Consider the following 24,056-nt stretch of genomic DNA (forward strand, 5'->3'; position numbering starts at 1 on the left):
ACATTAGTGAGATGTTGTACCCCCTAGAATCGCTTTATCTTCTCTTTCCGTTCATTCACTTTTTCGCTCTATAAAATGCACTTATTATCCCTTCCTCACTTTAGGTTTTCAATTTTCCATATCCATTTTTTCTTTATTGTGCAATCGTGATGTGGTATTCACTCTCCACAACTATACCCACTGGGAATGTTTTGTTCTCTTTGTTTCTGTTTATAATGATATTATCACTGACTGTACCCCATCAAGTCTTTTTGAGTATGCACCTTGGTTTTCGTTCACTTGCATACTAACTCGCACATGTGAGGTGGCCATTAATATGTGCAGACCCTTATGTTTACTGCACCATCACCTGCTTTTCAATGAAAAAAAACAGGAAGGGAAACCTATAAAAGATTCTTACTGACCATCTCCTGGCATGGTCCAAATGAACCATGTAGATCAGGCAAAAGAGCACAAACTCACATTAGCTCAAAGAATCTTACTAAAAATGGCCATGAATACGCACTGTGATTTACTGCATGAAAGGCCAATATACAGTTACGTCTAACCTGATAGGATACAGGAAGTGAAAACTATAAAAGGTTCTTATTGTCCATCTCCTGGCACAAGTTCCAAGTTAAAGTTAAAGTTAAACACATAAGGCAGTACAAAACACACCTTAGTTCAACCATTGTTACTAAAAATGGCCATAAACTGGCCCTGCAATTTACTGCATACAAGCGCACTATGCAATTATTTTTAACCTGAGAGTATACAGGAAGTGACAACTATAAAACATTCTAATTCATCATCTCTTGGCACAAGATCCAATGTTGAACAGCTTAGCTTAACTGGTCATGAACCCGCCCCGCAATTTACTGCATAAACCCCACTACAGTGTTACTTCTAACCAGATATAATATTACGAGTGAAAACTGCATAATGTTCCCAACCACGACACTACCTGCCTGGAGTTTGCATGTTCCCTCTGTGCCTGCGTGGGTTTCCTCCGGGTACCCACTTCCTCCCACACTCCAAAGACATGCTGGTAGGTTAATTGGATCCTGTCTAAATTGTCCCTAGTATATGTATGAATGTGAGTTAGGGACCTTAGATTGTAAGCTCCTTGAGGGTAGGGACTGATGTGAATGTACAATGTATATGTAAAGCGCTGCGTAAATTGACGGCGCTATATAAGTAACCTGAAATAAATAAATAAAGTAATGTTCTTATTGACCATCTCCTGGAACAAGGCACACAGATGAGGGAGTAACAAGCATGTGATAAGCCTGGCAGGGGTAACTTTAGCAACAATAATGGTAATGATCAGCTGACAGATTATTGGCTAAGGTTCAAAGGTAACATACCGATCGTGAATCAAATCCAATTAGCAACAGAAATTATTTTATGAGAGCCGACTATTCTTAAATTAACTGGTTAAAGTGCAACTAAAGACTCCTGTGTGATAGTCTAAATAAATCCCAAATTCAGCTACAAGCACAAGCCCCACATAACAAAACAAAAAAAAAAAAAAGAGAAGGGTTTTATCTTTTCTGACTGAGCCAAATTCTCCTTCATTTTTGTCTCACACCCCAGCCCCAGACACTGCTGGTCACAGTGGGAGGTTTTTAGCAAAAAGAGGCAGTGCTAGGTATGGCAAAGTGCTCATTGACAATCTACAGGCATGTGAATCAGCAGTGACAATGCCGATAGCCATCCTCCTGGAACAATTTTCTTTTCATCCAACTGTACTGATCACAGGTACAGCCTATATGAGAGAGTGACAACTCTGCTCTGAATACAGAAGCAGCAAAGCACCATTGCCACCCCATCACAGGGTGCTGCATTAGGTGGACTTTATTGGCAGGATCAAAAAACATTTGTGGGACTTTCAGAAAAAAATTAGAAGAAAAAATTAGGAGGTGCAGGTACACTTATATTTAATCCAAACTCTGAGCTGAGGGAGGGCCACTGCAATGGTCAAATGTTTGTTACATCTAAGGAGAGATGAAAAAGCTGCATTGCTTACCTTAATGTAATTAGCAATAAAATTCTACACACATTATCTACACTATTTAGCAACAAACGATAAATTATTTTCAAGGGTGCTCTCCAAAATGTCAAACTGCTACTACAGTAATGTTAATATATTTGACTGGTTATTACGATTGGTTCACATCTATGTGGGTAGCTGCGGCTGCAGGAATTGCAGCTATACCCGCAGCCCCAACCACCCCCCGTTAAATGTGCTGCCGTGAGAAATGCGCGGGGCCGCTATTCATTTGAATGGCGGTCCCACGCATGTAAAAATGCAGCATGTTTGCGGGTGCAAAAAAACAAAGAAAACTTTTCCTGTGGGCCGCGTTTTGAAAAAAGTTCATGCGTCTTTTTCTGTGGGAAACGCAGCCCGCACGCACACATATAGGTGTGAACCAAGCCTCATGGCAAGCTTTGAGCTGAAAGGCCAGTAACAAGACAGCTGGAGTGGATCAAAATACATGCACCTTGTTAGGCTGGGTTCACACTGCTGCGGTGGCAGACATCGTATGTGATTCGCAGCGCACTGCTGTTCACATCACATGCGATGTCTGTGCTGTGCGATATCAGCCATACAGATAGTATGGCTGATATCGCACCGCATTCGGTCCAAACTCGCACAGGACCCTTTTTTTTGTTCGGACCAGAATCGGATAGCATGGGTGTTCACACCTATGCGATCCGATACATGTCTGAATTGTCAGTTCGCAGTGCGATATGCGGGCTAAACTGGGGGTGTCATTAACATTGTATGACACTCCCCAGCAGTTCGCACATGGCAGTGTGAACTGCCGTGCGAGTTGGTGCGATGCGGGAACCCGCAGTAAATTCGCTGCGTTCCCACACCGCAGCAGTGTGAATCCAGCCTTAATTCTGGGTGGCACAGTGGTGTAGTGGTAGCACTCTCGCCTAGCAGTAAAAAGGGTCACTGGTTCGAATCCCAACCACGACCTGCCTGGAGTTTGCATGTTCTCCCTGTGGGTTTCCTCCGGGTACTCCCGTTTCCTCCCACACTCCAAAGATATGCTGGTAGGTTCATTGGCTTCTGTCTAAATTGGCCCTAGTATATGAATGTGAGTTAGGAACCTTAGATTGTAAGCTCCTTGACAGTAGGGACCAATGTGAATGTATATGTAAAAGCGCTTCGTAAATTGACGGCGCTATATAAGTACCTTAATAATAATAATAATAATTCTGGGCTGGCAGCACTTCAGAGTGTGGTTCTATTCTGTCATGGCTTATGAAAGTCCCTTCTCACTCTGACTCACTGCTATACAAAATCACCTTACAATTGTGTATTCAGCCAGCCACAACTTCTGTAAATAAAACTATATTCAATTGATTTCAGGAGTGCTAATACAATCCCCGGTATACATAAATAAAATAGTAACAGTGGAACCAGTACATTGATACTTATTTCTACACAGACTCAGATTAGTCTGGCACAGCAAGGTGATTATCACAGAAGCTGAACACGTTTTAACTACCTCCCCTTCTAAAATTCTAGATCCCTGGTGTCCATAGATGCAAGATTTTACATTTTGCATGGACTTCCACTTTAAAGTGGTTGTTAACCCACCAATGTGACTTTACACTATCCTCTCTGGTTATGTATGCAATGTCCCCCTGTGATTGTGCTTTTTAAAAATAATGCAGTATATACCTTACATACTCTTCTCTCGGCCCGACAGATGCAATCAGGAGGGGAGGAGAGAGGCGGCCCCGCCCGCTGCAGCTGTCATGCTAGAGAGGAGAGACGAAGTGGGTCACATCAGCGCTCTGTAAACAAGATATATACTGCATTGTTTTTATAAAGCACAGTCACAGGGGGACATTACAAACATAGCAAGAGAGGATAGTGTGAGAAATGAATAGTAATTAGAGCAGCCGGAGGGGCGGGCACAGACAGAGCTGACAGGCAAGGAGGGAGGGGGGAGAGAGCACAGAGGAGGACACAGCGGATGGCGGAGGCATGTAATCTGACCACATTGTCAGGGCTCCGCAGCCATGTTACACCGTTGTCAGCGTACAGAGGGCAGGGCAAAAACTAGTAGGATCAGGCAGGTATTTTAGGTGATACAGGGGGCCAAATTACACAGCACAAGCACTGTGCTGTATAACATGCTTTTAAGGAACAGGATCTTTATTTTTTTAGGTTAATAAATGCTTTAACTTATATCATGAGCCATGGGCATGAAATAAAATGGAGACAGGGATAAAGGGAAAGTAGATCAGAGATAACATTGGTTCTGGGTCTTATTACTTCCAGATCATTTGCAGGTTCCTATAGGTATCCAAGGCAATTATTGTGCTACACCAGTGGTCAGGAACCCACGGCTCGCACCCGGCCAGCCGCCGCTAAATCTCCAGCGCGTCAGTGCCCGTGATTAATTCACTGGCACTCAGTCCACGGACAAGTGGTTGTCTGTTTAATAATGTCATGTGCAAAAGTGTGCTTTATATAATAAAAATGCAGCTATATACCTCGTTAAGAGAGTCGCTTGGCACTCAGATGACTCGCCGCCTCTCCTCCTGACATTTATTCTCGGCCCCGCCCGCTGCAATTGTCAGACGAGGAGAAGAGAGGCAGCGAGTCATCTGAGCGCCGAGCTGCGCTCTTAATGAGGTATATAGCTGCATTTTTAATATATAACACAGACACTTTTGCAGATGACATTATTATACAGAGTGAATAATAGGAATATTCAGGGCCATCTTTAATATTGTATGGATCCTGGGGCAAGCATTTTCTTGTATTATCTGTCCACAGCCACCTTTGTACCCCCCCTCCCCTCCATAGCCACCTCTGTATCCACCCCCATCCACAGCCACCTCTCTCTGTATCCCCAAGCCACCTCTGTATCCCTCCTCCTGCCCGTCCACAGTCACCTCTGTATCACCCCTCCTCCCTGTCCACAGTCGCCTGTATTCCCCCCCCCCCCGTCCATAGCCACCTCTGTATTGTGCATCCAGGCGGATTGTACCTTGTTTTCTTCAGGACAAATTGGGGTTTCATTTGGTGGTAAACGGTAATGGATATTTCCTGATTTATTTTTATCATCAAAGGAAAAATGGGCCCAAAATAGTAAAAAGAAAAAAAAAAAAAAAAAAAAAGATTTTTTTAACTGTATACTACTTACTACTACTATAACCTACCACCAAAAAACAACCCAAAATAAATTCTCCTGCTCCTGACAATTACAGTGATACCACATGTGTATGTTTGTTGTTTGTATCCGTAGTACAGCCCAGAAACAGTGCCTAACACCCTTGCAAACTGTGTACTTGTGTCTACACCAACAACTACAAGATGGCGAGAGGACAGCCAGGGGAAATTAAATAGCATCAAGTAAACCAATTTTTCTTCACAGGTCCAGATCTGCTCATGAAGAGCAATGGTGGAGGAAAAAAAAAAACAACAACATTAAAGATGAAGAATCCTATTGTTGTCAATGGCAAAGTTCACACCTGAGCGCTGTGTCTATATCGGAGTACCGCGATCCCCCACTGTGAAACACCGGGTTGCAGGATTTCAAATCCCCACAGCTTAATCCCCTAGCCGTACCTATCAGCATGTATACATAGGAGTCATTCTAATTGGTTGGCACCTTCACATGGTCGGTGCTGAACAATCAGAACCCACCTAGCGCATCCTGTTAGTGCTGAAGGAGAGAAAGCCAGGAGGATTTCAAATCTCTGGACCGGTAACGAGACTCCAGTATAGTTGTATGGGGGGGTGGGGAGGGGGTCCAGTGTAAGGTCACCTTACAGATTTTCTGTAAAGGTAAAACTTACACTTTAATAGGAATGCCTAAAACATTTTTAAAATAAATGCTTTCTTGTGTATGTTTTTCAGGTGCTCCCAAAAGTCTAATGGGACCAAAAACTTGTGATTCTGTTACATGTTGACTAAGCTCATGTTAAGTGCAAATGCATTATTTTGTGCTTATCTGATTGATTAAAAAGTTTTTTATTGTCTCTAAAACAATATATTAAATTGGATTAATATTTAAAAGCTACTGTATTCAGTTATATAATTTGTCTTAACTGTCAAAGGATTTGTAATATTGTCCAGCCCCTTTTGTAATTCATGATCCTCTGCCAGATAGCAGAGCCAGGAGGATGACACCACATTCTCTGATAGATAATAAGTGGTGTCACACATAGCCTGAACTGTGAAAGAGATATTACTACCCCTGCCTTTGTGGAGGGATCTTGACATTAGATCCCAGCTAAAATAAATAGTTGGTCTCACCAAGAGTCGGACGTTTGCTGGAGATACAACAAAACTAAAGAAACCTTTCTACATTGCTGGTGGTCCTGCAAGCAGATCCAAACATTCTGGAATCAAATCAGAACTTGGATAACACACGTTACCAACACGCAACTCAAACTTGATACAGCTGTCTTCTACATGTGAACAATTTCTCTTACAGAAAGTACAAAAAAACTTTGCCACGTCACATTCTAAATGCAGCCAAAGCATTAATACCACCATTATGGAAAACAAGAGAAACACCATCTGTAAAAGACTGGCTTCTAATAGTCAACTCTATTTACCACATGGAAGAAACAAATCGCCATTAAAAAAGAGAAAAACACAACACAACTCCATAAAACATGGAAGAAACAAATCGCCATTAAAAAGAAAAAACACACAACACAACTCCATAAAACATGGAAGCTTTGGAACCTATTCACACTATCTGAACCCTACAAGAATCTAATGGAGGCCTAAAAGCACATTCTAAGCCACCAAACAATAGACTAAACCTAACATGAAAACTTTAGCCAAACATATAATGTCACTTGAAGTATATATGTCAGAAAAGTATTATTGCTCCTCCGCTCGGGTTACTATTACCAACCATTACCACCATTTCTTGAATTACCATAAAAACGTTTCCAGTTCACATTGGTCTTACCGATGAAAATTTACAAATGATCCAATATTTCACTAACCACAAGTTTACTTTTTCTGTATGATTACATGTCAAATTGAAATATGCAGTTCTGAACACCAATATAGCCGGTACTATACATATCATTGTGTATACAAACTGTTTATACCCATCTTTTTATATAGCTGTAGAATTTTTACTTCATTTTAACGTATTTTCACACTTATAAAATTAACCTTTATTGAGAGATATTACCCCTAGAAAAAGATATCGGTTCTGCTCCCTGTTCTTTATTCAGCACATGCAAATGCAGCGTAGCCTGATTGGATCCTAGTGCTGCCCCTTCCTTCAATCTGATCACTGCTATGCAGGGAACAGGAGATGTTCAATTTTAGGTGTGTGTGTTTTTTTACCCACATTAAGGCCCCTTTCACACTGGGGCGGTTTGCAGGCGTTATTGCGCTAAAAATAGTGCCTGCAAACCGCCCCTAAACAGCCTCCGCTGTTTGTTCAGTGTGAAAGCCCGAGGGCTTTCACACTGAAGCGGTGCGCTGGCAGGAGAAGAAAAAATCTCCTGTCAGCCGCATCTTTGGAGCGGTGTATTCACTGCTCCTGCCCATTGAAATCAATGGGACAGCGCGGCTATAGCCGCGCTATACGAGGGGTTTTAACCCTTTTTCGGCCGCAAGCGGAGGGTTAAAACCGCACCGCTAGCGGCCGAATACCGCGGTAAAACAGCGCTAAAAATAGCGCTGTTTTACCGCCGACGCCCCCTACCGCCCCAGTCTGAAAGGGGCCTTAGCTATTTTCTTTTTTTGACGGTCCATATCTACTTTCACCAACAAACATTAATCGGATTATGGACTGTGTTCATACAAAGTCAGAACAAACCTCAGAAGCATAAAAACACCCACAAAAATAAACACCAGCCAAATGCATGTATGTCACCACTGCCTACCGACTAAATTAGCTCATCGCTTATAAAGTAACTCTGTGAACTTCCTAGCAACAATGATTTAAAAAAAAAAAAGAAAAAAAAAAGAAGAAGGATAGTCTTCTGTGGAAAGATCTTGCAGTACATCATTACAGGAATTTAAATTCGAAGATAAACATTTAAAGTACAACTCATGCATGGCTATAATGACTACATTGTTACTTGTAAAAACATATGCAAGTCAATAAAGAGCTGGGCTTATCCTTTAAAGAATTATGCAGAAATCAAAGACTGTTCAAAGTAGAATAAACTTCAGCAATCAGTTCACTTTATAGCTAAAAAACAAGATAAACTGAAAGGTTACCAGTGGTTAGTGCACTTTACATGGTTACTGTATTGCACAATTACTACAGCTGTCTAAACTCAGTTAAAGGGATTGTGAAGGCAGGGAGGTTTTTTTTATCTTCATGCATGATAAAAAGCCTTCTGTGTGTAGCAGCCCCCCCCCCCCCCCCCAAACCAACACACACACACACCTGAGCTCCCTCTCTGTCTAGCGATGTTCACAAGTTTCTCAGCCGTCCAGATTCTCCTTTCCGATTGGCTGAGACACAGCAGCTAGCCAATCAGGTGAGAGAGGGGGTGGGGCCAGGGGGGCCATGTCTGAATGGACACAGGGACCTGTGACTCAGCTCGGGTGTCCCCATAGCAAGCTGCTTGCTGTGGGGGCACTGAACAGGAGGGAGGGGCCAAGAGCACAGAAGAGGCGGATCCAGGCTGCTCTGTGCAAATCCACTGCAATAGAGCACGCAAGTACAACATGTTTCTTATTTTTATAGGGGGAAAAAAACAAAAAACGAGACTTTACAGTCCTTTGTTCAGCCTGATTGGATGCAGCTGAATTCTGGTGAACAAAGGGGCTGGCGGGGCCATCGACTAAGTGAATTCCCTCAGTGTATGGCCAGCTTAAAGGGTTAGTTCACCTTTACTTCCCAACAATACCAGGCGCTGTCTGGTATGAATCTTTAGGGGGAACTCCACGCACAATGTAAAAAAAAAAAAAAAAAAAAAAAAAAAACTGGGTTCCCCCTCAAAGAGCATACCAGGCCCTTCGGTCTGGCATGGTTTTTAAGGGGAACCCCCACGCCGAAAAAAAAACTGTGTGGGGGTACACCCAAAATCCATACCAGACCCTTATCGGAGCACACAGCCCGGCAGGTCAGGAAAGGGGGTGGGGATGACTGAGTGCCCCCCTCCTGAACCGTACCAGGCCACATGCCCTCAACATGGGGGGGTGGGTGCGTGCTTTGGGGCAGGGGGGCCTCCACCCCGAAGCACCTTGTCCCCATGTTGATGACAAGGGCCTCTTCCCGACAACCCTGGCCATTGGTTGTCGGGATCTGCGGGTAGGAGCTTATCAGAATCTGGAAACCCCCTTTAACAAGGGGGTCCCCAGATCCCCGCCCTAGGTGAATGAGTATGGGGTACATTGTACCCCTACCCATTCACCTAAAAAAAATTTTTTTAAAAATTGTCAAAAATAAGACAGTACACAGGTTTTTAAAGTAATTTATTAAGAAGTTCCGGGGTCTTCTCCGATTTCATCTCCCCTCTCCGGCTCTTCTCCCTCTTCTGACCGCGGTCTGCCTCTGCCGGGTCTTCTACCTCTGTTCTTCTTCCGATGTTGACTCGACGATCTCTCCCGCTCTAATGCAGGGTGTGCCGCTGCTTATATTGGCATGAGGCGGGGTCCCCGGAGGCCTGCCCCCTATGACGTCATCACCCGGGGCATGTTGTGCGATGACGTCATAAGGGGCAGCCTCCAGTGACCCGGCCTCATGCCAATATAAATAGTGGCATACCGCGCACCCAGCATTAGAGCAGGAGAGAGCGTCGAGTCAACATCGGAAAGAAGAACAGAGGGGGAAGACAACAGAGAAGATCGGGCAAAAGACCGAGAAGACACCGGAGAAGATCGGCAGAGGCAGAAGACAGCGGACAGAGGGAGATGAACCAGAGAGGGCTAGAAGACATCAGTGGAGAGGGGAGAAGAACCGGCAGAGGCAGAAGACATCAGCGGAGGAGACAGAAGAGCCGGAGACGGGAGAAAAAGTCAGAAGAGACGCCGGAGCTGCTTAATAAATTACTTTAAAAACCTGTGTACTGGGTTTTATTTGACACTTTTTTTTAGGTGAATGGGCAGAGGTACAATGTACCCCATACTCCTTCACCTAAGGTAGGGGGCCGGAATCTGGGGGTTCTCTTGTTAAAGGGGGCTCCCAGATTCCAATAAGCTCCCTGCTCGCAGACCCCGACAACCAACGGCCAGGGTTGTTGGGAAGAGGCCCTTGTCCTCATCAACATGGGGACAAGGTGCTTTGGGGTGGGGGCGCAGGGCCCTCCTGCCCCCATGTTGAGGGCATGCGGCCTGGTACGGTTGAGGAGGGGGGGGGGCTCGCTTGTCCACACCACCTTTCCTGACCTGCCGGACTGTGTGCTCGGATAAGGGTCTGGTATAGATTTTGGGGGGCCCTACTCGCAGTTTTTTTTCGGCGTGGGGGTTCCCCTTAAAATCCATGCCAGACCGAAGGGCCTGGCATGCTCTTGGAGGGGGAACACATGCTGTTTTGTTTTTTTTTTTAACATTTGGCGTGGATTTCCCCTTCAAGATCATCAGAGCACAAGTCACATGCCAAAGTTGGATCAGTTAAGACGGTTATCCAACTTTGATCCAACTTCAGTGATATTCAAGGATCAGGATCAAAGTCGGACCAAAGTAGTTCAGGGACTACTTTGAAGTCGGTATAACTTGAAGTCATACTAATATGAATATTAGTCATTGGAAATCATGGGGAATGACGTGTCATGCAACTTTGCAGTTCCAAATCGTAGGACAAGTGTGAAAGGGGCCTTACATTTTTTTTCTGTAAAGGTGAACACTAAGTATGAAATGTTCCCAACATGTCTAGAAATAATAAGTATGAATACAATAAAAAAGTGAAAATTGAAGTATAGATAACATTTAGACTCTTCCCTCATTTTTTCAGAAGTACTCACATGATCCCTTTTGGATTCTGCAGCATACAGGCTTTTGGTCCAAACGTGGTTACGGGGCATGGTCCATGCATTGATCGTGTTCTCCTGCAGAAAATAATCGGCAGAAATGAATTCCAATTTACTACACAGGACGCGTTATTTAATCCCAATATTACCAGAAAAAACAGCAACAGATACTCAACTTGATAACTATAGCAACTTTTCAAATGTATATAGATTTACATTGACAAATACACAAAGTTTAACAATAAATACATTCTGTTTCATAGAAAATGCATTTGATTAGAAGGCATCCAATAAAGTTTGTACCTAGTAACATTTTAGGCCATTACACATCGAATTTGATAATACAGTTATGTGCAAAGTCTTTTCTAGCCCCTGAAAAGAGATTGCCCTGATATTTTTAACATTATTGCCATTAAAGACATCATACGTATTTCATTACCGTGTCACTTCACAGACCATGTGGGCATAGTATTCATATTTATTTTAAGATAAACTAAAACTGTCTGGCTCATACAATTCTCTCCTGTCAGCATTATGTAAGCATCCACTCTCAGGGATTTTGACCGCGACAGTACCAAGGGAAAGAAAAAAAAAATAAAAGGAAAAAAAAAAAAAAGAATCAGCTGTTGTATATCTCTTACCCACCCCCTCCCACAGGCACCTCTATCACACCCACCCGAAATCCCAAGTGGGGCACACTCATTTTTTTTTTTGTTAAATAAGTGATCCGGGAAGTCTGGAAATTGTATTAGAATTTGTGTCTAACCCCTCACTATGAGACAGAGAAAGTCAGGCTAAGGCTATTCGATTCTGAAGAAGTTAAAAGGGAAATGGGGGGGGGGGGTTGTTTGAGAATTGTATTTATATAGTTAACAGACTGTAGAGAAAAATCACTGGATGAGAAAAAGTAAATTCAACCTGACCACCTAGGTTAACGGCTGTGCACTTCGGACTCCAGCTCTGTGATTGGCCGAAACAGCAATGACGTCACTCCCATGCATGCACGTGGGAGCCACCAATTATGGCACAGGGGTAGTCCAAATCATTTGGTGGAGGGCGGATTAAGGTGTGGGGTTGTTTTTCAGGGGTTGGGCTTGGCCCCTTAGTTCCAGTGAAGTGAACTCTTAAGGCATCATCATACCAAGACATTTTGGACAATTTCATGCTCCCAACTTTGTGGGAAAGTTTTGGGGATGGCCCCTTCCGGTTCCAACATGACTGCGCACCAGTGCACAAAGCAAGGTCCATAAAGATATGGATGAAAGAGTTTGGGGTGGAGGAACTTGACTGGCCTGCACAGAGTCCTGACCTCAACCCGATAGAACACCTTTGGAATGAATTAGAGCGAAGACTGCAAGCCAGGCCTTCTCGTCCAACATCAGGGCCTGACCTCACAAATGTGCTTCCGGAAGAATGGTCAAACATTCCCATAGACACACTCCTAAACCTTGTGGACAGCCTTCCCAGAAAAGATGAAGTGGTTATAGCGGCAAAGGCTGGGCCAACTCAATATTGAACCCTACGGACTAAGACTGGGATGTCATTAAAGTTCATGTGCGTGTAGAGGCAGGTGTCACAATACTTTTGACAATATTCTGTGTGCGCGTGTGTATATATGTATATGAAGATGCTTGATGAAGGAGGCCACACTCTTAGAAACTAGTTGCAGTATATACAGCACATGTGAGTACACGGACTTGTGTTCCGTGCTCCCCTAGGCACATTGATCCGGCGTTCACAGCCGCCCCGGGTTCCTCACCGCACCGCCATAGACTTCAGTGACTGAGTGTCTCCGTCCTGACTCCTGCAGCAGCCCTTCGCTCAGACCCCCAAGGCTGCAGACAGAAGTACATTTTTTGAGCAGTCATTCAGTTTGGTGAACAGATTGAATCACTCTGGCTTCTTTTAGACTATGACAAGCGTGTTGTTTCACCGGAACCATGTGAGTGCATCTTAAACTATCTTTTTTATGGTGTCAAAATAAAAGGGAGGTTTTACACTAGGGGAGCTCTTCCCATTGGGTACAACCAGCCTGTCAAATACATGTGATATTACTAGGGTTGCACTGATACTGAGCATTTGCACGAGTGCATGCAAATGCTCCAATGCTTGATCCTATACCTGGGCAGTCAGGGGTGATCGGAGCTGCGGTGGATGTGGTTACAGTTACTGATATCCCTGTATAAATTTCAATAAAGCAGCTGAGAGTTGCTTCTCCTCCTCTCTCCCCCCCCGCAGCTTTATTGAAATCTATACAGGGAGATCGGTGCTTGTAACCCCCCCCCCCCCCCCACGATCAACCCTGACTGCCCCCTGTCCACCTCCGGTCCCACTCCATGTCCTCTGTGCTCCTCCACCCCCTCTCTCCTCCTCCAGTCCCCCCCTGTCCCAGAACTGTTAGGATCTAGAGTGGAGGAAGGAGCCAATAAATCTGTCATTTACCGGCTCCTTCCTTTTATGAATGCACAGTTGTCAGTGATCACTGACTGTCCATTCATAACTGAGGTTGCAGAGAAAGGAACTGGGGAATTTGTGTCCTCAGTCCTTTTCCCTGTCTCAAAGGGGAGATGTCAGGTGTCGGTTTAGACCCCTGATATCTCACCAAAGCCCCCCTTCCCCAATATGGCTGATAAAAAAATTAAATAAAAATAATAAATAATAATAATAACAATAATAAAATAAAGAATTGTAATAAATATTTAAAAGTTAAAAAACACTGACACCATCTACTCCCCCTCGCCCCCCCCCCCCCCCCCAAAATAAAGCAATGTAAAAAAATAAACAAATAATTTACTCGGTCTTAAAGTGGCATCGGTGCAACCTAGCATTAATCACTGTTCTCCTGGCTGGGACGGCATACCCTGTCAGGAGAACACAATGGCTCCAAAACTGCTCCATTTATGGCTGGCTTTAAACTAGACAAATTCGCCTCTTCTAGAAAATAGCCTATGCAGACAAGGGGTCCCAGAAGTTATTAAACTGTGCAGCTTTGTAAAATGTTCAATAATTTTACTGTTATACCAGAAGCCTGGCCAAAACAAACCACAGTTAACAATCCCCACATACTGCTTTGTTGCTAGGACATGCAAACTGTTGGATGCTCACTCCCAGCATTACAAAAGCAAAAAACTCAACACTTTTCATGTCCTAGCAACAAGGCAGGATGTGGGGATTGCTGACTGGGAGTTTTTTGGGCAGGCTTCCAGTGGGGCCCCAATAGCCCACAGGTATGACATATAAAAATAAAAATAATGAACATTTCACAAAGCTGCACAGTTTGCTTGGGCTTTTTTCAGGAAAATGTGAACTTAGCCTTGAAAAGAGAAGTGTGGGATTCCAAAAACAAACAATCATACTCACCTATGTAGATGCAGCATTGATCCAATCACACAGTTCTCAGGTCCGCTCTGAGCACAGAGTGGTGACAGAGCTCATTGGAGTTCCTGATTGTACAGGAGGTATGAAAGCCTGGCTCAGGATCTTAGTGGCGCACTGAGAACTCTGAGCCAGCTGCCAGTTGTGCAGATCCCAACATCATTGTTGGGATCCCTGCAGAGACCGGCTCTGTGATATCAGCCGACAGCGGGCTTTAGCCTGCAGTCAGCTAAATCCAGGTCACAGGAGTGCAGAACAAAGTGCACTCATGTGACCTACAGGAGAAGTATGGCCAAATGAGCTTTGGCCATACTTCTCCTTTCAAGCTGAATTTTATGATTGGTATGAAACTGCCATTGTAGTTGGTCCCTAGGCCTCATTGCTGGCCCTGCATTGCATTTGATGACATCAGCGTGTCACCTGCTGGCCAGAGGTTTCAGGGGATCAGCCACAAAGCAGTGAGGAAGCCTACTACTACAAGGAATAAGAAAAAGGTATAAATACTCAATTTCTTTACTCTTAAAAAGGAGAAGTCAAGCCTGAGCTCGTTTGGCTGGGCTTCTCCTATCAGTCACAGGAGTGCAATTTGTTTTGCAGTCCTGGGACCCGTTTACAGCACAGACTGAAGTCTGCTTTCTGCTGATGTCACTGGAATCAGTCCAGGCACCGTGTCATCAAGACACAGTCTGGATCTGCCAGGTGCCTGGACTGATGCCCGTCTCAGCCTCTCAGCGAACCACTGAGAGCCTAAGACAGCTACTCCCAGCCCCTCCACAGCTCAGCGCTCCAGTGAGCATGTGAGCACAGGGGCAGAACAGAGAGCTGGTGATTGACAGGCAGCAGCTCTCTGCTATGGGAGCTGTGAGAACCGAGCCATCGGTGATGTTCAATTGCTCAATTCACAGTGCAGAGGCGCAGGGACCGATGCTGTATCCACCTAGGTCAGTATGATTCAGGGAAAAAAAAACAAACATACTTCTGTTTTAAACTTAACAATTAACCACTGCAGTGTCAGGGGTGAGGGCGGGGCAGGGCAGGGCAGGGCAAGGGTACGTTATTCTGCTTGGTGTGCGGCTTTAAATAAAACTATACTGAGGGAAACAATGGAGGCAACCATTACTGACTTCTGAAATGCTAGTTGCTTGACTTTAATAGTGTCTAAGTCACTGGCCGGGAAAAGAAATGAGGATTAGGAAAGTAGGAAATCGCTGATTTAGTATCAGCCGGCTAATATTTTTAGACATGCAGAGAGATTGGCAGTGGCAGTCTCTATAGTTACTCACTATAAGCTTCCTTTAAAGGGTCTATCCAGTCAAAGTGAATATTTCAATATGGGACAGATAACTAGTGGACATATTATGAAATATGCCATAAGTCGGACCTCTCCTTCAGCAATAGAAGTTCTTGGGGAATGTCCCAGCACAGAAGGCCCAAGGAAGCCAGATTGCGATTCAAATCACTTCTACCACTTCTATCCACTTCTTACTGAAATGTGAGCTTCAGTGGGTTGACTCTCAATGGTGAAACTACAAATCCCAGCATGCCAGCTTCAACTATTTAATCTTAAGAGCCAGTTCACACCACATACTGTCAAGTGCGTTTTTTTTCTGCATCAAAAAACGCATGAAAAGTAGGTTATATGGTTTCCCATGGCATAGTTTACACCAGTGCAGTCAGTTCCAGGGCATTCCCGAAAAAAAATAAAGTAGAACATGCTGCATTTATCCTGTACTGGAATGCAGTAAAACGCATCAAAACACACCGGAATCCATCAAAAATGCACTGACCCCCAGTACAATGAAAAAAGAAGAAAAAAAAAACACGCATCTGCAATGCACCCAGAAATGCATCAAAAACGCACATGCAGAAACGCATCCAGAACAGATCTGGAGTGCGTTTTTGTGGTGTGAACCAGGCCTAAAGCCTGGTTCACATTTCTGCGTTTTTTGGTGCTTTTTGAAGAAACGGACTACAGTCCATTTAACTTGAATTCCTACTGGACACATTCACATCTACGCTTTTTTCAGCCACTGCGTTTTTGGAAAGGGCCAGATGTGGAGATTTTAGGTACGACAAACGGAAGCAAACTTCCTACAGGATACACGATTTTCTTGCCTCGTTTTTTTTTTTTTTTTTTTTTTAAGTCAGCCAGCACCATCATGAATGCTAAACAGCACAAGGGCAACCTCCGAGTGGATTCATAGTACAACAAAGGCACAGTGAGTAGGAATGACACACGGATTTGCAAAGTCATGCTTACTCAAATGCAAGAGCCAGCATTGACATGAGCTGCTTACAAGGCATTACTAACAATAACAGCATGCAGAAAAGAAGAAATACAAAACCATGGATGTTACATCAATCATAATAAGCTCATGAAACCACCCCAGAACACAGGGAAACCAGGTACTCCTCACTTAACGACCAGGTTCCGTTCCAACGACCAGGTCATTAAACAAATTGGTTGTTAGGGCCAGTTCACACTGCTGCGTGGTGCGAGATCGCATGCACCACACTGCAGTGCAAATAATATTCGATGTCCATGCGATTTCAGCCATACAGATAGTATGGCTGAATTTGCATCGCATTCGGACCAAATGTACAGGACCCTTTTTTTCACCTATGCGATCCGATTCCTGTCCGAGTTTGCAGATCGCACTGCGATTTGCAAACTGATTTGGAGGAGCCATTAACTTTTAACTGACACTCCCAGCAGTTCGCATAGGGCAGTGTGAACAGCCACCGGGAGACATGCGATGTGGGAACCTGCAGTAAGATTCGCAGGGTTCCCGCATCACAGTAGTGTGAATCAGCCCTTAACTGCTTGCCGACCAGCCGCCACAGTTTCACTGTGGCAGATGGACATGGCTGGACAAAAGGACGTTACCTTACTTCACTTTGACTTTTGGCCACTAGGGTAGAGCGCACGCCACCGGAGGTGCGCAGCATGTGACCGGAGCCGATGCGAGTGCCTGGCGGGCGCAATGACCGCCGAGAACCCGCGATCGCTCGTGACAGAGTGAGAACCGGGATCTGTGTGTGAACACACAAATTCCGGTTCTTTCAGGGGAGTAGAGACAGATCGTGTGATCATGCTATGTATGAACACCAATCTCTCTCCTCCTAGACAGTCCCATGCCCCCTACAGATAGAACAAACCTAGGGAACACAGTTAACCCCCTTCCCTGCCAGTGACATTTATACGGTAATCAGTGCATTTTTATAGCACTGATCGCTGTATAATTGTCAATAGTTCCAAAAATCTGTCCGTCGCAATATCGCAGTCCCAATAAAAATCACAGATCGCCATTACTAGTTAAAAAAAAAATTAATAATAATAAATAATGCCACAAATCTATCCCCTATTTGGTAGACGCTATAACTTTTGCGCAAACCAATCAATATACCTTTATTGCGATTTTCTATTACCAAAAATATGTAGAAGAATACATAACGGCCTAAACTTAGGAAAAAATTAGCTTTTTTTATAAAAAAAAAAAAAAAAAAAAAAAAAAAAAAAAAAAAAAGAGAAGAAGGGAATATCTATTATAGCAAAAAGTACAAAATAGTGTTTTTTTTTTTTCAAAATTGTCGCTATTTTTTTGTTTATAGCGCAAAAATTAAAAACAGCAGAGATGATCAAATGTCACCAAAAGAAAGCTCTATTTGTGGGAAAAAAGGACGTCAAATTTGTTTGGGTGCAACGCCACACGACCGCGCCATTGTCAGTTAAAATGACGCAGTGTTGTATCACAAAAACGGCCTGGTCATTGAGCAGCCAAATCTTCCGGGGCTGAAGTCGAGGAGTCCAGTTTTAGATGACGCTGAAACTGGTTAAATGTGGCACAGGCTTGATGCCAACCTTAAAAGCTATGCTTTGCAGTAACGCGTTATTCCAAGTATTACTGAAATACAAAGTACAGTAAGTCCCCTACATAAGAACATTTAACTTGCAAACCTTCAAAGATGCAGACATGTGTTTCCATGAACAATCCTATAAAGCTGGGTACACATAAAGTTATCTTTTGTTCAACCTAGCAGGCTGAACGAAAAAGAAAAACTGACAGATTGCTGTACCAACACAAGTGATGTTGGTGCAGCGATTTCCCCCGCTGTGCTATTGTGTTCTGACAGGGGGATATTTTTTTTGGGGGGGGGGGGGGGCAGATACCTAGTTTTGACAGGTACCCAGCTCCCACTTCCGCTCAGGCCGTCTAGGTAGCTTGAGCGGAAGTTCTCTCTTCCCTTCCCTCCCTGCAATCTTCTGGGACAAGTCACAGGTCCCAGAAGATTGCCCGGCCATTAGGGAGGCGCAGTGCAACTTGCACATGCGCAGTAGGATGTCACAGCCGGGTGCCCACACTTGGAATGCTGACGCCGGGGAGAGAGTAGAGGGTTTGGGCGGCCACATCTCTGGATTGTGGGATGGGGGCGAGTGTGAGTTTAATAAAAGTCAGCAGCTACACTTTTTGTAGCTGCTGACTTTTAATAAACACAAAAACGGCTGGAACTCGGCTTAAAAGGAATAAAAACACGTGTGTGAATGGGCCCTAAGGGTACAACATGAATAATAATTTCAAAAATGATGTGCTCCTACAGAAAAGACATCATAGCGGTAACGTGACATTGTTTCTCTGTACACACAGCCAGTGTTCGGGCAGACGGAATATCAGTACATGATGAGTAGTCTCTGTGTACAATGTCATTACCTGCTATTAATTATTCATAGCAAGGTTCTATCATTAATCTACTGAATTACTGGGCCATTCATTATTAGTGAGGCAGATCACAGTACAGCATCATTGTATGAGAATATAACAAACTTGCTATATGAAGTATAAAGACTTGTTGCTGGACAGAGACACTTCTGTTTTCTGAGTTTTTCCAATTGCAAACATTTCTTCTAGTCTCCAGTCTTATTTCATTAATAGAAAGCTGCCATAATTATTAGAGGACACTCTAAAGAAGTATTGCCCTGCTATAATTCCTAAATACCAAAGTAACTAAAAGAACCTTCTCATTTGTAAGGGTCCATTCACACTATGTCATTGCGGTAATGCACATTTTACATCAACAGGTGGAAACACACGTTATATGTGTGATGCCATTTGAAGGCCACCCTGCCGATGGACTGCAAAGATATGATGTGAATGGGCCTTAAAGGTCCTTGGACTCTTCACCATATGCTATCACATGCCATGCCAGCTCTGTATGTTATTAGAGGGCTCCTTCACACTAGCAGTGCCCCCTGAAAAGCGGTCTACATACGGGTCAATTTTTAGAAGGCATTTGACAGGTGTTGAGGAGGTGCTTGATTTACACCTTTAATGCCACACTATCGCACTGCAATCGCATGCATGGCACACAGTTGCAGAGCGGCCCCACTGAACTTGATGGGCATGTTTGAGAAACTTGAATCTGTAATAGGAAAATAATGGAGTCTTGAATTTCGTACCTCTTATTTAGAAAATGTTAATGTTGTCTTAGTCTCTGACCCAGAACAAGAATTAAGAGAAAATCAGACACTTTTCTAACGATCATTCCAAAATTTTATTGCAGATCTGTGACTCAAAGTATTGAAAATCAGACACAGCCAGGCACCTGGCATTTTTTCTGAAGGGGACCAGCAATGATAGCCCCGCATACCTTCTTTCCAGTGAACATGTCAGGAACATCAAAGTATCCAGGCTAAGAATACCACCAAAGTGCTTTTCATCCTCTAATTTCAGAGCACTGATTAACGTGTCCATAATACACAGAGTTACTACATTGGCAGAATACTCTATGTGTGAACTAACCCACAACTATCACAATAGACTGCATTCCCACCCAGAAGAAAAGAAAACTGCTAGGTTTAGCGGAGGATATGTCTTTGGTAAAATTAGCAGTTCACATACTCTTTAAGACTTAGTGATATTAGACCCAAAAACAAACATTTTCTATATTGCAGCTGTCATTTCCTGCTTGTGTGATTGGTCTGCAGTAAGATACAAATCAGATTTTGAGCATCCCCTGCAAAACAAGATCATTTTTGGTGAGATACTCCCAAAGGGAAATCACGTCTAAAGAGATGCAGACCCTGCCACTTTCCTCATTAGAACCCTACAAAGGCAGCAGCCGATCGATTATATACACTGCCATACAGAGTCACAGATTGCACATGGACACAAACTGCTTTCTTTCTTCCCAAGCTGGCCCTGCTCCCTCCTCACTGGCTGTGATTGACAGCAGTGGGGGCCAATGTCTCCTGCTGCTGTGTTTCAGCTGAGGAGGGAGAGACCCAGGAGAGCTTCGGGTCTGGTGCACATCACTGGATGGGGCTCAGGTGAATATAAGGGGGGCTGACATGCACACTGAAGGTTTTTTAACCTTCATTCATGCACGAAGGCAAAAAACCTTCAGCCTTTAGAACCACTTTAACACTTATTGATGGCCCTAGAATTACTGTTCTCACTCCAATGTTCACAGTGATATGTAACAGGGGTCTTTTTTTCAGCTAAATTGTATGTTACCCAAACATTTCATATTTCTGATATCATGTACTTGTATTGAAAAGTATCCGTTCTCTTTTCATTGCTTCCTTTGTGTGAAACACCTGCTGATCCTGCCACTTTCCCATTTAAAACTGACCATGCTAGGCATGGTGGCACATAAATCCCAGTGTGAACATGCCCCCTGCACAAATAATCACTATGAAGATCAGTGTACTGTTTCTCTGCCACCTGCCGACATGATACCTGCAGTCTCCATCCAACCCCAGCTCTCGAAGTCCCTTACGCAGCTGAGAACAGAGGTCTTGTGATCACTGTTATGTTGCAGAGAGACGGATAGACAAAGAGAGGCAGACACACACAAACATTTTGTCTTGCATTTCTATTTTAAACACTTAAGCTTCTTCCCTGGCCACAGCAGACAAGGAAAGTGACAGTCGAACCCGGAAGGGACATAATACACCTCACTTCTGTATTCATTCATTGGAGAGGAGATCAGCAAATGGATGTTCATTGATCTCCTCCTGTCCTAGCCACCATGCTAGTTCCGGGTCTGCAGGTGGAGTAGTGGAGCCCATGATATATGGCGGGGGCAGTCTGGTGGGGAGGGTCTGAGTGGAGACTTTTCACAGGCCGTGGAAGTGATTGGGCAGCTTAAGAGCAACCCAAATCACTTCCACCTGAAAGCACTTCGCCCACTTAAAGTGGTTGTTAAGCCACTATGTGATCTTTACAACATCCCCATTGTTAGATGAAAAACCTGTGTCCTAGTGCCTGTGCTTTTTTTTTTTTTTTTTTTTTTAAATAAAAGGATTTCTACCTGTTTTAGCAGTATCTCCTAGCGCTCACATGACTCCCGACTCTCTCCAGCTGACGGGGCTGAGATACCCCCGCTGACGTCAGCCGGGGAGGAGAGAAGGAGAGAGCCGAGAGACTCTGTTAAAACAGGTAGAATCGTCTTTTTTTTTTTTTTTAATAAAGCTCAGGCACTAGGACACAGATTTGTATCTATCAGAGGGGATGCTATAAAGATCAGAAAGTTTTGTAGCAGCGGGGAGATGATCAGAGCGGCGCAGGCAGGGAGGGGAGGGGGAAGGAGGACTGGGGACGACACTGACACAATATTTTATACTATTTGCTATAATAAATATCCCACCCTCCCCCCCAAAAAAAAGAAAACATTTCTTCATCAGTTTAGGCCAATATATATTCTTCTACATATTTTTGGTATAAAAAAAAAATAAAAAAATTAAAATCGTAATAAGCGTATATTAATTGATTTGCTCAAAAGTTATAGCGTCTACAAAATAGGGGATATATTAATGGCATTTTTTTTTTTTTTTACTAGTAATGGTGATCTGCGATTTTCAGCGGGACTGCGACATTGCGGCAGACGGATAAGACACTTTTGACACATTTTTGGCACCGTTGACATTTTCACAGCAATTAGTGCTATAAAAATGCCCCGATTACTGTGTAAATGTCACTGGTAGGGAAGGGGTTAAATGTGTTCCCTGCTAGGTGTTTCTAACTGTGAGGGGATGTGACTTATTAAAGGAGGAGCCAGATTGCTGTCCCTACTTAGTAGGGACACACACACACACACACCACCCAATTCTAAAAGCGTGTGAAACAGTGTGCGACACACCAGCAGCCAAAATCTCTGCTGTACTTAGAGAAGCTCCAGTCTCTCGTGTCCAATGACGGCGGCTGGTCGGCAAGTGGTTAAAGATAAAATACCAAAACCATTTATAGCTGCAATATTCAGCTTCAATTTAGAGATTTCCTCTGCAGTACTTTTTTCCTTTTGCTAGATGTCCCAAGTCTGATGACTAGCATCATTCACCCCACTTCCTCTGAGCCCAGGTCATCCTGGTCCCACTCCAGCCTGTGACTGGACAGTGAAAAGAGGAGCAACACACTGATGAGCTTACTCCCGTCTCTCTGCTTTCCCTTCCTATCAGCATGCTTCTTGTCAGCACATAAACACATTGGCTTTTACTTCCTCTCACACTCCAGGCCCTCTGTACAGTGACTGTAGTTAGATTCAGGTACCTCTATTGCTTATATTTAAAACATACGTTTAGTGATGTATTAATGAATACAGTGCTGCATTAATTTGTGCCTTTTATATCTGCCTGGAGCTCTGATAAACAGGATATCCATTCATTAAGTCTTGTGTCCTCTGTGTATTAACAAAGATGAAAGACCTGGAATGAACTTCCATTTGAAGCTCTTCAGATTTAAAGTCACAGTTGGCTGTGGATTTCATTAACTTATTAAATGATATTTTTTTAATAGCTGCAGAAAAAATGATAACAACTCTGGCCATCTGACAGCATGTGAACTATTTAAGAGCCCCAATGCCTGGCGAGGCTCCTGTGACTTCAGGCTTTGTACACACAAGACCTTGGGCCTCCTATCAAATGTTTCTTTAGTCAAGGAGTTCTGATGTGACAGGAGGGCCGATTATCAGATAACCGCAAACCAAATCATTTCAGTGTTTCTGTTTGTGAGTATGAGCTACATGGTTTGTTTGTTGGAAAGGGTGTTATGTAGACAAAATGATCTTTTACAGATCTGTGAAAGCCCAACACCACCTTTCAAACAAATTTGATCATGTAAGATTGAACAATGATGTACTTAACTCTATAGATAACAGATATCTACTAATAAAAGGGAAAGTACAAGGCATTTTACATTAGAGAAAAAATTCAATCATCAATATAGTATTAAGTTTAAAGTTATTTTTTATAGGACTTTTACATTTTAAAAGCCCGCTTCATATGTTTGCTATATTGACACTGCGAGATAAATTCAAGGGAAATCTCTCTAACAGAGATACAATTGTTTTACTACCAACACTTTATTAGTTGGGTAAAGCCTTTCCATAGATGGATCGAATCTCGCCCAGTTCAGCAGGTACCAGCCGAGATTTGATCCATCTATGGCCAGGCTGGTTGTACTGAAGTCAATCCATTGATCGACTTCAGTACAACCAGCCTGTCAGATTTTTTACATGCAAGCACTGCCGGCAGCTATAGCCGCTAGCAGTGATCATCATATTCTTCTGGCAGGAAGGGCCCCCTGTGCTCCCCTAAGGGTGGAAGACAATAGCGCTGTGGGAGGGATTCCCCCATCAACAATACTGACTGTGTTAATGGAGGAAATCAAGCAATTTTCTTTCCTTCCATCTGTAGTTGAAGAAAAGAAAACTGCATAATCTATGGGCTTCTTAAAGTGATTGTAAATTCTAATTTTTTTTTTGTCATAAAA

At 43.6% G+C, this 24,056-nt stretch overlaps 1 protein-coding gene across 5 annotated transcripts in view; it reads right to left on the reverse strand.

Moving 5' to 3' along the window:
* NADK (NAD kinase) overlaps positions 1-24,056 on the reverse strand; it is a 162,240-nt gene that overhangs the window by 60,728 nt on the left and 77,456 nt on the right. For all 5 annotated transcript variants that reach the window (XM_073602964.1, XM_073602967.1, XM_073602966.1 and 2 more), the window contains exon 3: positions 10,909-10,992. In XM_073602964.1, coding sequence (XP_073459065.1) covers positions 10,909-10,992 — 84 coding nt within the window. The remainder of the gene's footprint in view (positions 1-10,908; positions 10,993-24,056) is intronic.

This window comes from Aquarana catesbeiana, linkage group LG10 (assembly GCF_042186555.1).
Source record: "Aquarana catesbeiana isolate 2022-GZ linkage group LG10, ASM4218655v1, whole genome shotgun sequence".
Taxonomy (NCBI): Eukaryota; Metazoa; Chordata; class Amphibia; order Anura; family Ranidae; genus Aquarana; species Aquarana catesbeiana.